Source organism: Acanthopagrus latus, chromosome 18 (assembly GCF_904848185.1).
Source record: "Acanthopagrus latus isolate v.2019 chromosome 18, fAcaLat1.1, whole genome shotgun sequence".
In the NCBI taxonomy this organism is placed as follows: Eukaryota; Metazoa; Chordata; class Actinopteri; order Spariformes; family Sparidae; genus Acanthopagrus; species Acanthopagrus latus.
Window position 1 is genome coordinate 22,197,843 of NC_051056.1, and position 12,976 is coordinate 22,210,818.

The 12,976-nt window shown below is 43.1% G+C and overlaps 1 protein-coding gene across 3 annotated transcripts in view; it reads right to left on the reverse strand.

Annotated features, from left to right (window-relative positions):
• Positions 1-12,976, reverse strand: part of pcdh11 (protocadherin 11) — a 150,911-nt gene that overhangs the window by 115,480 nt on the left and 22,455 nt on the right. For 2 of the 3 annotated variants that reach the window (XM_037076892.1, XM_037076893.1), the window contains one exon: positions 6,671-9,178. In XM_037076892.1, coding sequence (XP_036932787.1) covers positions 6,671-9,178 — 2,508 coding nt within the window. Of the gene's footprint in view, positions 1-859; positions 2,005-6,670; positions 9,179-12,976 lie in introns of those variants that run through there. The other variant, XM_037076894.1, reaches the window with a different exon arrangement.

Consider the following 12,976-nt stretch of genomic DNA (forward strand, 5'->3'; position numbering starts at 1 on the left):
CCCTCCCCATGTATGAGTATTTTTTTTTCTTCTTTTCCCCAAAGATCAGGCAAAATCTAATCATTACACAGTGCTAGGATGCTATGTATACTTCATACTGTGGCTCCTACGCAGTAGTGAATACATTTGATACCATAATTACATGAATATACCTCCTTCGATAATAACAACCTGCCTCACAGAGAGGCAACACACATAAAATTAAAAGCTTTAAAATAGACATAGTCGGTAGAACCATGACATATTGAGACTGGACCTAAATCATAAAAAAAGGCTTCCGGTCCTTGCGATAATTTCATTTAAAACTATATATAGGCTCTCACAAGAGGGTAGAACAGCCTCTGGTCCAGTCCATCTGCACATTTCCAAATGAATACACAAGGCTATGTCCATTTTAATGAATCTAATTCTATGGTTATATGTATGTACTGTAGGCCTTACCTATCAAAGCAGTCTTTAGCTTACCAATTAACAGGACTATTGAACAACAATGCTGCTAACCCATCAAGCCAGTTACTGGTGTATACGGTAGAAAGTATTTCTAGTCAGGACAAACTGTACCATTATGATCCTAAATGTGTAAGAAACAGTAGAAGCGAAATGATGCTCTGAACAAAATTGCCTAGGAAGAAGTAGTAAGTGCACCGTAGTGGATTTTCCGTCAAATGTTAACTTATTGCTGTTTTCAAACTGAAGCCTGGATTACCTTTTTCATTTTGGTGTTTTATGTTCTTCTTGTCAGAGTACTTCTTTTGTCGGTGTGAATAAGTGCACAAAGTCAAGCCATTTTTTTTTTTTTTTTTTTTTGCTTTAAGCCCACCAACTCATATTAAAGACTGCCTGAGGATTATTCATCTTCTTTTTTCTTTTTTTTTTTTAACTCTTTATCATCTGGTCTCATTTTAACGTGGATCTCACAGGTTAAATCACTTCCGGATTGGAAGCGACACACAAAAGGTTAGGCTTAGTGCTCTTCAAATCTGCCCTACATAAACAGCTTTTGATTATAACCCCAGCAGTTAGTCCCCTGTGATTGTGGCTTAGCTTGACGTATTAAACTTGTCCTACCATTCCTCCCAGTGTAATAACAGCATGGCGATCAGTAGCACGCTTGTAAAGCTCTACGAAATGCGGGTCGCACTGTGGGGCCATGCACGCCACACATCTTCGCTAACAAAAATGCTATCAGTGGCATCAAGAGTGGGACGGAAAAGTTGACAGGAAAAAAAAGGTACACTGTGATGTGGGCTCAACACTAATGTAAGCCTACGGGTTGTAGACCTTGCAGCATAAATACATTATAAGTCATTAGTTCCATGAGCAAAGCCCGGAAAGAGCAAATGATACAAAAAAAATTAAAAATAATAATCAGAAAGTAAGAAAATAAAATGGCCACCAGGCAGTTTTGAAAACAAGGCAAAGAAATTGAATCAATAAATATAAACACCATCAACTCTGTGATAGATATACATACATACATATAAACATACTTTACAGATCTACTGACTGTATTTGACACCTATTTTACAGAGTGGGTGCTGGAGTGGGACATTTTTCGAGGCGGGTTTCAGGGCAAACAGTATCATCCTCACTGACACAGGTACAGTAAGTAATAGCATAGGACTCAATAAAGCATTTTTCAAACTTCCAACAGGTTCACAGGAGGAGCTTTGTCAAGATTCAGGCAGGCAACATGAAGCGTCTCTCTCTCTCTTTTTTTTTTTTCTGAGATTTTTTTTTTTCTCCCCCTCCCTTCCAAGTTCATCTTTTTCTCTCGATTGTATGAAGAGGTGGGGTTTGAGGCTGTAGAGACAATAAAGTACTTGTTTCACCTCTTCAGTTCTCACCTTCCTTCTTTCCTCCCTCTGCCCTCTCTCTCTCTCTTTTTCTCTCTTTTTCCCTCGCTTTAGGTAGTGGGAGCTAGAGATTGATTTTAATCCTGTGGGAGCGAGCTGTACCTGTGCCACAGAGTGTGCCATAGTGTGGTGGTTTCAGTGCCGTCTCCTGAAATATAGAGAGACAGACAGATATAGGGAGATTGTAGTTACAATATCATCGAGCTCTGAGCAGCCTAAGCTGTAAGCCTTATCAGTGCGAGGCTACACCCAACACTGAATAAAAAAAAATCTCTGAAGAGAGCGTGGAAGATATAAAAAAAAAAAAAAAAAAGAAAAAAGAAAAAAATTGAAGCATTCTTCAAGGCATGGCTGGCAATCAAGTCATTATCTTGTCAGGTTTCCTTGAAGAATGCTACAAGTGTCACAAGCTTGTGCATTTTTCCTGTACTTATCAGAGCATGCAATCTTATCCAATTATCACTCCCAATTTGTCTTTTTTGTCTCCCACCACACTAGTGCAGCACTCCTCATTTCCCCCTCAAAAAGCCATTTGGATCAATTTAGGCCCACTCTTTCTTTCGGACCCTTGCCAGTGGGTCATCTGATATGTACAGAATATGACATTTTGCTGTCCCTAGAAAGGCTAGCGACACATCTGCCAATATCTGAATCAGGAGGAGTCTGGCCCTGGTAGTGCTTACATTAGCAAAGGCACAGTGATCACAGATGCGATGACTCAACAGAAAAAAGAAGAAGAAGAAAAAAAAAAAAGAAGATAAATAAATAAAAAAACAGAAAAGAACAATGAGAATAAAATAATATGAATTAAAGCCACAATCAGTCGCTCAGGTTTAATACTGCCATCAGATTTGATTAATGAACCTACTTAGCCTTTTAAAATCATGGCTCCTACCCCTGGCTATGCACCCACTGTTAGTCAGCACAAGCGCTTTGTCATCAGACCATAGGTGGCTCTTGTAGACGGTCCGTATCGTTACCCACACAAACAAACGACGATATGTAAAATGCTTTTCCACCGCTGCCCTCGTTATCCAACGCATTTATAATATGATCTTTTCCCACAAAGATAATACCATAAATTGCATTATAAATAAGGCATAAGAAACAGCAGTTATGCTCTACGGGGTATTTAATCAAACTGTAATGCATGCGTATGTGATACTACAGGAAACACTTAATGCAGCATCTCCTATATGGAGTCACAGGAGGTTATTTTTTCGTCGGGGAGTGACCCTACAAGCTCCACAGGCCCAGAATTATGGGCCAAACAAAAGAATGTATTAGCCTTTATTATTCCCTGCATATTCATGGTGATGTCTGAGATCACTCAAGCAGGGTGGCACTCATTTGATCTGCCTCCGCCAAAGCACATACTCTCACAAGAGTTCCTCATCACTGGAGGCAGATTGACCTCTAATATCACAGGGTGGGGGTTAAAAGAAAATGATGAGATGCGTAAAAAAAAAAAAAAAACTGAGAAGAGAAGGGAGGGGAGGAAGCGCCCGCAAATATGGCTCTCGCTGTATAATGAAGCCATATGGTGGCACAAATCTGTAGTCTCTGAAGTATTTTTACAAGCTTCGCTCTTTATCAGCTACATCTGTAAAGTCCCTGAAAACATTTCAGTGACCTTAAACCGTAATCATCTCCTCCCGCATCCCCTCCCCATTGTTATTCCACGGGTGGGCATTTTGTCTTTGCTTTAGTTTTCAGCCGCTTTAGGTGTGTGGGAGAGTGTGGGGGCAACGAGAGATCAGTGTAAAGCACCATCTGTCACTTTGATGAACAAAAAGGAAAATATACGACAACCTGCCTCTGATCTTTTGCCTTTGGACCTCCGGTCTTAGGCTCAAGAGAGGCTGGATAGCTAGCCCTGATAGACCAAATATAGCTTCTGTTTTACAAGTCACACTCGAAATCACATCCTCCAATTCTGGAGTGCTCAGATATTCTCTTTTCACCTCATCGGATGAAAGCACCCACAACACCTTTTTTTTGTTTTAAAGAGTGCTGTTTTTAAGTGTTCTTCTTCTGACTTTGAAAGTAGATTCTGCACAAAGATGGCATCAAGCAGAGACAAAAATATTATCTGACAAACAGGACAGCTGCTCATCTACTGTCCCATCACTTGGAATCCTGACCACGTGACTCACCCAGGGAGAGTACATGGCATCGCTGATAATCTTAAAGGACGTCTGCCTTTTTTCATCTTTCTTATCAGCCTCATTCGAAACCTAATTACAGTGATTTTAATCATACTGTATTACGAGTGATTAACCCTTTAGTGCATTTAATTAACCTTTGCAACCACCGATTCTCATCAGGCAAAGCTTCATGCCATTTTTTTTTCTATGACACAGGCTTTAAATAAGCACACTTAAAGCTGGTGGGAAATCTAATGTCTAAAGTGGGAGGCATCACTTGTCAATTGCTCGAGGAGACAGGAGAAGTTTGATCTATTATCGTCTTAACATCTCTGAAGATGTGGTTGGTGAGTGGAACCAATGAGGGCAGATTTTTCTTGATTATATTCAAATGCTGGGAGTACGTGACGCCAAATGTAAGGATGTCACACGGCTTCACTTGAAACCTGACCCCTCTCAGATGACTGAACAAATAAACCTCAGAAATAATCTGATACAAAAAAGAGCTGGGAAGATTTGGAGGGACGCTTCTCGAATCATATATTCATCGATTTTAAATTATTCTGACAAAAATACTCCACTCTGATCAGCAACATAAGTGAAAATCAATTTGAATCCTTGATGCATAAAATTCATGACGGATAATAATTCGGAATTGTGGAACACAGTCTGAATATTTCTGCATATTTCAGGGCAGTCACTATCAGTAACACAGGGAAATCATCCTGACAACTCGTCAGTGTGTTGTATAAACACATTATAAATTAAATCTTTGGTACCAAGGGCATGTAGTAGGCTTATGTATAATGTACCACGGCAGCGCATAGCTTTTGACTAGGGTTTTAAATAAAAGGTGGTTGAAGGCAATGACTATCAAATCCGTGTGGGTGTCTTGATAAATTATCCGAAGCACAATATTTTGCGGGATCAACAGTCATTTACCAAAACTATGCCATAAGGAATTTTAATGCTTGCTAGATGTCACACAGAGGCGCACTGGGAGCGAAAAAAAGGAAGAATGAACCAAGGCAACATGAGGCTAGACACAAACAAAAGCAAGCACCTCATCAAACAAAATCAATTATTGATGCAATATCATGAAATTGACCCAGAATTGGATGAATGGCAGATGTGATAATTATGATCAAAACAGAAACAAAAATGAAAGCCAGTGCAACCAAGCAACAACCAAACCCGCAAGAAATCTTTAAAAAGTAAAGTAAAATAACTTTAAAAGAAATGAAAAAAATAAAGCAACAAAAAATGATTGACAAAGCCAGCAAATTCAACTGAGTATGTGAAACTATGAGTACACACATCATCATGAGCAAATTGGTACCCTGCACGCGGCCTAGTCAGCCGTGATTAGTTCCATTGTGCTCGTGATAGCAGGTCAAACGTGAGCATGTACATACTTTGTCATGTGTTAGGGATACAAAGATCGCAGCCTCTAACACGAGCTGCAACACATCACTGGGGTGAACCATTGTTGTGACGCCATTACACCCTCTCCTATGTGAGCTAATTTAAAGACTGTAAAGAATGTGTATCTACATATGCCATTTATAACAATAATTGGGGTCATTAAAGAAGAGCATTTATGGGCTAAATGCAACGTCGACCAGGCAGGCTTTTTTTTTATGGACTACTGCTCCCTTGGTGTTTAAGTATATTGGTCTAAAGGCTATGCGTCACCTTGATCCCTGTGACCCCCTCCCCCGCCCCGGAGCAGTACTCAGTCTTCCCCACAGCGCTCGGCTCCGGCTGTCAACACAGAGCAAGGCCACCTCTCCTTACCTCTGATTTACATTTATTTCCCTCGCCAGCTTTTATTTATTGGGGCACTTCGCATTTGGCACATATCTCTTAGGGAATCATAAGCCCTTTGCTGTACCTTGGCATTCAAATGAGCTTCTCTCCCACAAAGCCTCACTGGCATAGTTAAGGCAGCACTTAATATTTTGAGGACAGAAGCAACAAAAAGTGGGATTATTTGTCAAGTTGTTTTAGCACGTCAGAGGATTTTTTTTTTGTTTCGTTTTGTGCCATTACCTTCACACTTTTTTGCTTAAATGAATACCTGATGAATTGCCACTCTGGCTGTCATATTTATTTTGTGCTCGCCTTGTTATAACATGTCAGTCAAATAGATTAGCACACAGCATCATTCGCCCTTGACCTTAAATACATCAGGAGAGAGTTCAATCATTGCCGCCTATCCCGGGCTCATCTAAATCAGGCTACATTGCCACCAACCACTCACACTGAAATTTTAAATAGCTAGCCATCCTAATTGCACTGCTGCCATTACTCACACTTTTGAATATGAAATTGACCTACGCATGTATTTTTGTAAATGATTATGGAATTATGGATGCTTATGAAGGCGGGTGAATACATGAACTGATAACAATCCGTACAGTGAAAGGTTTCCTGTATTAATGGCAACAATTAATGTTTTATTCTTTCGTTTCATTGCAAGTCTCGAGCCCAGTCGTTCTTTTAAGTGCATATGACATTCATGTAGACATGGTCATGGTCTGTGTGGGAAAATCCCCTGCCTCCATGCTGCCACCCTCCCCCTTTCACATCACCTACCATGGGACAGCAAGGGGAGTGTGAGTGGGGACTAGTGTGGGTGGGTTTAAAAAGGAAGTCATGAATTACCTGTCGGGTGGTGATTTGCCCTGCAGTCTTGAATCCCCCCTGACAGCTGCACTCTGAGACACTGTAGGGGTCGGAGCTAGTCGATGAGCACTTGGAGAGTGAGTCACAGCCCACCACGAACGTGTTGTCCAATGGGAGCTCCTGGATCACATGGTGTTTCTTTGGGGCCACTGGAGTCTCCGGTTTGATTTGAAATGTAGGCTGAGGGGACGCTGACTTGTAATGCTTGGCTAAATCTGGGCTGTCGGGTTTGAAGGTGGTGGGCGTGGTGGCCCAGTTGTACTTCCCCATGGTTTGCTCCTCTAACTCCACAGGGAGATCCAGTGTACCATTTACATGCTCATGGGTTGGGTCGTCAGGCTTGGATTCATCTATGGTCACAAAGTTCAGCAGGAGGCTCTTTGGGGATCGCTTCTTTCTCTTCTTCTTCTTCTTGATCTGACGGTTGTCTTGGTTGGGTGATACCCACTCGCCACTCTGCTTGCCCTTCTGTACCACTTTGTGTCTGGGTGTCTGCCGGCAGCGCACCAAGGCAGTCACAAATATCACCAAGATGACAGTCATGGTCCCTGCTATGATAGCTATGACAACAATCACATATCCGTTGGCTTGAGGAGTTACCTCACTGTCCCCTATGTTACGGTCCAAGGGTGTCTCCATACTTTTTCGCAGCTGCTCTTGAATAAAGGTAGCGTTTGACACAGTGTCATTGACAAACAAGTGAATGAGTGCAATAGCATGTAATGACTCAGGCTGGCCTAGATCTTTGACCTTGACTACCAGCCTATGCAGCCCCTGATCAGCTGCCACTATTTTCTCCTGCAGCGTTATGTTACCCGTTGTTGTGTTGATGGTGAAGAGACCTCGAGGGGAGACCCTAGATGTGATGATGATGCTGCTGATAATACTGTACTGCAGCTCAGCATTCCTACCTGTGTCATTGTCAATGGCAAACACTCTGGTGACCACAGCGCCAGGGGTGGTGGTGGTTCGCACTAGGTCATATGAGTAATTGGAGGATGGGATGACGAACACAGGGCGATTGTCGTTCACGTCGACTACATTGATAGTGACCTTGGCGTAGGAGGAGCTCGGAGGTTGCCCTCCATCAACTGCCTTGACCATAAATGTGTAAGAGCTTTGCTGCTCCCTATCAAAGGTGATATTGGGCTTGATCACACCAGTTTGGGGGTCGATGATGAAATTATCTTTCCCGTTCAAAATGGACAGCGTTATAACAGCATTATCTCCCGCATCTGAGTCCGTCACTGTGATTAACCCGACAGTTCCATCGAGAGGCAGGTTCTCAGGCACATAGAAGTTGTACTCAGGGTGTGTGAAAGCCGGGCTGTTGTCATTAAGGTCCTGGACGATTAGCCTGACAGTGACATTGCTCTGCAGGGACGCGGAGCCATTGTCCCTCGCTATGACAGTGAATGAGTACCTCTCCTGCTTCTCTCTGTCCAGTCGTTTGCCAACAGAGAGGATTCCTGACCGTCTGTCTATGTTAAACCCATCAGGCGCATCAGGGCCAAGAGTATAAATAATCTCAGCATTATGTCCGCTGTCTGCGTCAGTGGCGCTGATTTTTATTAACTGTGTAGAGGGGTCATTGTTCTCTGGTATGGAAAGTTGGATTTCCGGCTGGGGGAAGATTGGCGCATTGTCGTTCTCATCCTTGATTTTAATTAAAACCATAGCTGAAGTGTTCAAAGGAGGCGTCCCCCTATCCGAGGCCACTATCTTAATTGCATATTCTCGAGTCGTCTCATAATCTAGGGGGGCAGCTGTCTCTAGTAAAAATTGATCATTAAAGACAGGCTTCAACCGAAAAGGAACATCATGGTCAGTGTAGCAAGCTACTTTGCCATAAAGATCTGCATCCTTGTCAGTAACAGTAATTAGGGCTATTTTGGTGTTGAGAGGTGCATTCTCAGACAGAAGAACAGTCCCATTAACCAGGTTGATAATGTAGCGAGTGTCTATGGTGGGAACATTGTCATTAACGTCTGTTACATTAACAATCACCGTGGCTCTGGAGGGGGTGGAGCTGCCATCACTGGCAAGCACGATGAGTTTATGAACAGGAGTTACCTCCCTGTCCAGTGGCTGCCTCACAGTGATCAGTCCTGTAGAGCTATCGATGGCAAAGTGACGTTTGGTTGAGGCAGAGATCTGGTTGCTGAAGGCGAAGTGGATCTGTGCGTTGGAACCCAAGTCTGCGTCCGTTGCGTGAAGCTGAGCGACCGACGTCCCCATGGGGGCGTTCTCCGGGACTGTGACCTCCAGCTCACTGTCCTTGAAGATTGGACGATTGTCGTTGACATCAGAGATGGTGACCTGGAGAATGGCAGTGCTGGACTTGGGAGGGTTGCCACCGTCCTCCACCTTTATCTTCATGACGAAGGTGTCCTTCTGCTCGCGATCCAGGTTCTGTTGAACGATGAGCTGCGGCCACTTGTCGCCTTCAGGAGTCTCGATGATGTCTAAGCCAAACTCGCTGACGCTCTGCGAAGACAAGATGACATTTTGAGTTATGTTTATTCGGTTTAGTAATCATAACATTTAGAAGAGAATACCACACACACGGTTTTACACGCAGATGTTTTGACTGTTGTTTTGACTGTTTTGTTGATTCCGCTCTTAGTTTTTCTTTATACGATTTGAGGGTGACATATGATGTGCGAGTTGTAAAGCCGTGACTGACACATCCGCGAGTGAGAATATCAAAATTTCACAAATAGAAGTACAGATTGCTCTAGCGATGCATAAAATGTTCATCCTTTTTGTTCCTAGATTGGAGATTTTTCAGTCGTCTCAAAAAGCCAAGCAGCTTGTCGAGGTATTTCCTTAGGTTACTCAGGTTCATTTGTAACCCTTCTTAGAATCAGGCTTTTAGACAGTGATGAATGTCAAGAGCAAATTAAACGGCCCAGGAAATTCTTAAACAAGGCAGCTGGTTCTTGGCTCTGCTCCACTCATCTCGGTTGGATAGCAGTAAATCAAATGCATTTGAAAACATCACTAGCTTGTTTTAAATGCTATGCCATGCAATACAAGCACCGGAAACATACCAAATGTGTGTTTACTAATCCTTTTATAAAATGACCAATCATTGTAATAAAAAAATGCGATCAAATCCATCTCTCCTTGCAGCTACTGCTTGGAGGGGTTTCATTTAGCTCTTTAGCCCCCTCATCAGATTTCCTCTGCCTCCACTAAAATGAGATTGCACTCTATCTTCCCATCTTGTGTCAAGGTAGAATACAGCAGGCAGCCTTGTGACTTTTCGGCTTCATAATGGAAGACAAACAGCATGAATTTGAGACACACCACTAAGCTTCCATTTTAAATATACTGCCAGACCAGATCGTTATAGATTAAGAGGAGGGAGTGAACAATCCTGCATATTAGAAAGCCTTTTTGCTCAAGCAGGGCTAAATCTAGGCAAAAGTAAAGCCGGAGGAAAATGAAAACAAATGCATAAGTAATCCCCATGAGAAACCAGAGGCAGTGGCACTGGCTGTTAAGAGTAATTGCCTTCCACCCCCCCAAAAAAAAAAAAAAAATCAGCACTGATATTTACAATTTCTGATGGGGTATGGTATGGATCCAGGCGTGTTTTCAAATTATAAGAGAGTGGAGGGGAAGGGTGGACCAGGGAGGGAGAGAGACAAGTGACAGAAAAAAGGAGAGAAAGAGAGAGTAGGGGGAGGAAATAAGAAGAAGATCAAGCCCATGAATGAGCTGCATGCACATTATGAAACAAAGAAGCCCTTTGAAGCTCTTTCAGTCAGAAGCAGTTTCATGGTAAAACAAGAAAAAGCATCCTCTTTAAAGAGATAAGCTTCATGCTGCACATAATGTTGGAAGAGATTACTCTGTCTAGGCACAGCTATCAAATGAGATTAAGATATATACATTCTCCTCGTTCAAGGATGGAACATTTCAACCAAATTGTGAGCACAAGAGTCCTCAGCATGTTTTAAAACCTAGAACCGTCCTTGTGCCAACACAGCCGAGACAAGGAAACGTGCAGCTGCAGCATGTAAATTATTGTGTACAGTGAAAAACTGCTTGCTGAGGGAACGTTGTCAACATGTCAGTGATTGACAGAACTACTTAAACCAGCCAACGCTGCAGCAGTGATCTTTCAGACCTGATTTTGTGATCCTTCTGGCAAGCAGAAATCACACAGGGATAAGAGGACATGGCGTATAAATATATATGAGGAAATGCAGAGATACTGCCTTATGGATGAACTGTGCCGCAGCTTTGTGTACGTTGCACAACTATTTCTGTCGTAACTGAAAGGTCCAAAGCAACATTCCTTGGGCTCTTACTGCTAAGCACTGCTCCATCCGCACAAAGCTCCTCAATCCTCAGTTGTTTGAATAGTTCACAGATTCGGCACAGTAGCTGAGTATCTGCACACTGATATTTGGCAAAGCCTGATGTTAATAGTAGGATGTTGAGTTAGGATGTGTCAAAGGGAATGCTGCACAATGATTTATGAGCCAGCATTTCCTCTATGCTTTTGTCTTGGTTTCACACAATTTTACAACTGACAAGACAGCACTCAGTGCATTTCAATAAGTTGAAGAGAGCTATCTCTCAGGCTGTGCATCCCCGTGAATGCAAAATTAGTCTGGTGGATTGTGATAAGATCTAGGGCAGGCTAAGAAAAGGCCAAATACTAGCATGAATCACTCACTGGAAACCCTACGGCTGAGCGAGAAGGACAAAGCTGTCTAAACGGTTAAGTGCGCACATTATGCCACGCGTCACCCTCTCGCCACATATATATACTGTACAGGTGTTTGTCGCCGGATGATTCGCCATTCATTCCACATTGCAGAGCCCACACGTCTCTGCAGTGATGAGAGAGGGATCGGGGCGATGTATATGTGGGATGTGAGAGGTACACAATCTAATCAGAGTAGGCTTATTTAAATGAAAATGATTGAGGGACACTGACAGAAGCAGAGGTGGCTGATGATGAGGGAAGGATGACTCTGAACCCTGTTCTGCAGACAGGCGCCTCAGATTATCAGTGGATGCATCTTTCAGTCAAGTTGATGACCTTATTAAAACTAAGAGGAGACTGAGATTGGGCTGTGAATATATCAGGAAGACTCTAGTCACGGTGATGCCCATGGATGGGGCTAACTGGGGAGGGCTATTCATCATAAGCTATAGCACCTCTTTATAATGCTGATAGAAACCCCCTCTCTGCCTCCCTCTCTCGCTTTCTCTCCTTCCTGCCTCTTTCTGCCTCTCCATACCTCACACACTCCTGCCCCTGGCAATGATCTCATGCATATAATTAAGACAAAAGAAGCTGGGAATTGTTTGTCTCCTTTTGTCAACCCCTGGAAGAGGATGATGTGTCAAAATAGGATGCTAATGAAAACTGGAAACGCTAGACTGTGAGCTCTCTGCCCAAAAGTCCTTTCACTGCCTATAGGCACCATGCAGTGCATTAATCAAATTTCTCTTGCTGCTTGGGAATGGAGCTTGAATAAATTTTGCATCTTCACATGCAAAGTTAGAATCAGTTTGGAATAAAATTATTCAAGCTCCTACTTGGAGTACCGACAAAAACACCACTCCATCCGCTTAAAAATCTTAGGTATATTTTGGATAGTCGTGTTGTAACCAAGTGGAGCGAAACGTACCCCAGGAAAAACCTCGGTAGGTGGCAAAAGGTTAAGTCCAAGAGCCCTCCAGATCGCCCAACCAAAATACAGACACCCACTTCATCATCCAATTTGCCAGGGAGGCATAGCCCAGCCAGCAGCAGAACGCTGATCTACATGAAATGACTTGAACAAGACGCCCACTTTCAATGTGTCTGAAGATGATGGCTAAGATGCAACTTGGTCTAATGTAGCGCGTGACGCTGAAAATCATATATCGCTGGAGGTAAGGCAAGAGAAGGGGGCAATGGTTGCAAAGAGTCAAAATCCCAACCAGCAGAATCTCCTTTAGCCTCGAGTGAGATTGTGTGTTGGCCACCGAGTTATCCTGTGAATATGTAAACTGATCAAATCTGCTTTCATGGGAGATCCACCTCCATCCATGCATGTGATTGCTTTCTCTGACCTTGACCATTTCTTAGGACGCCTCCCCTGCAGTTCAGGTGACGTAACACGCCGCTGCACTACACTGATGTCAGAGTTTCACTCAAACTGTGATTACCGCCTATTATGTGCCGGGCTAGAGCACTGTGTAGGATGGAATTACCCGCTGTCCCTCAGAGCTTTGGAAAAGGACAAAGCTGTACAAATAAAGGCTGCCACACTT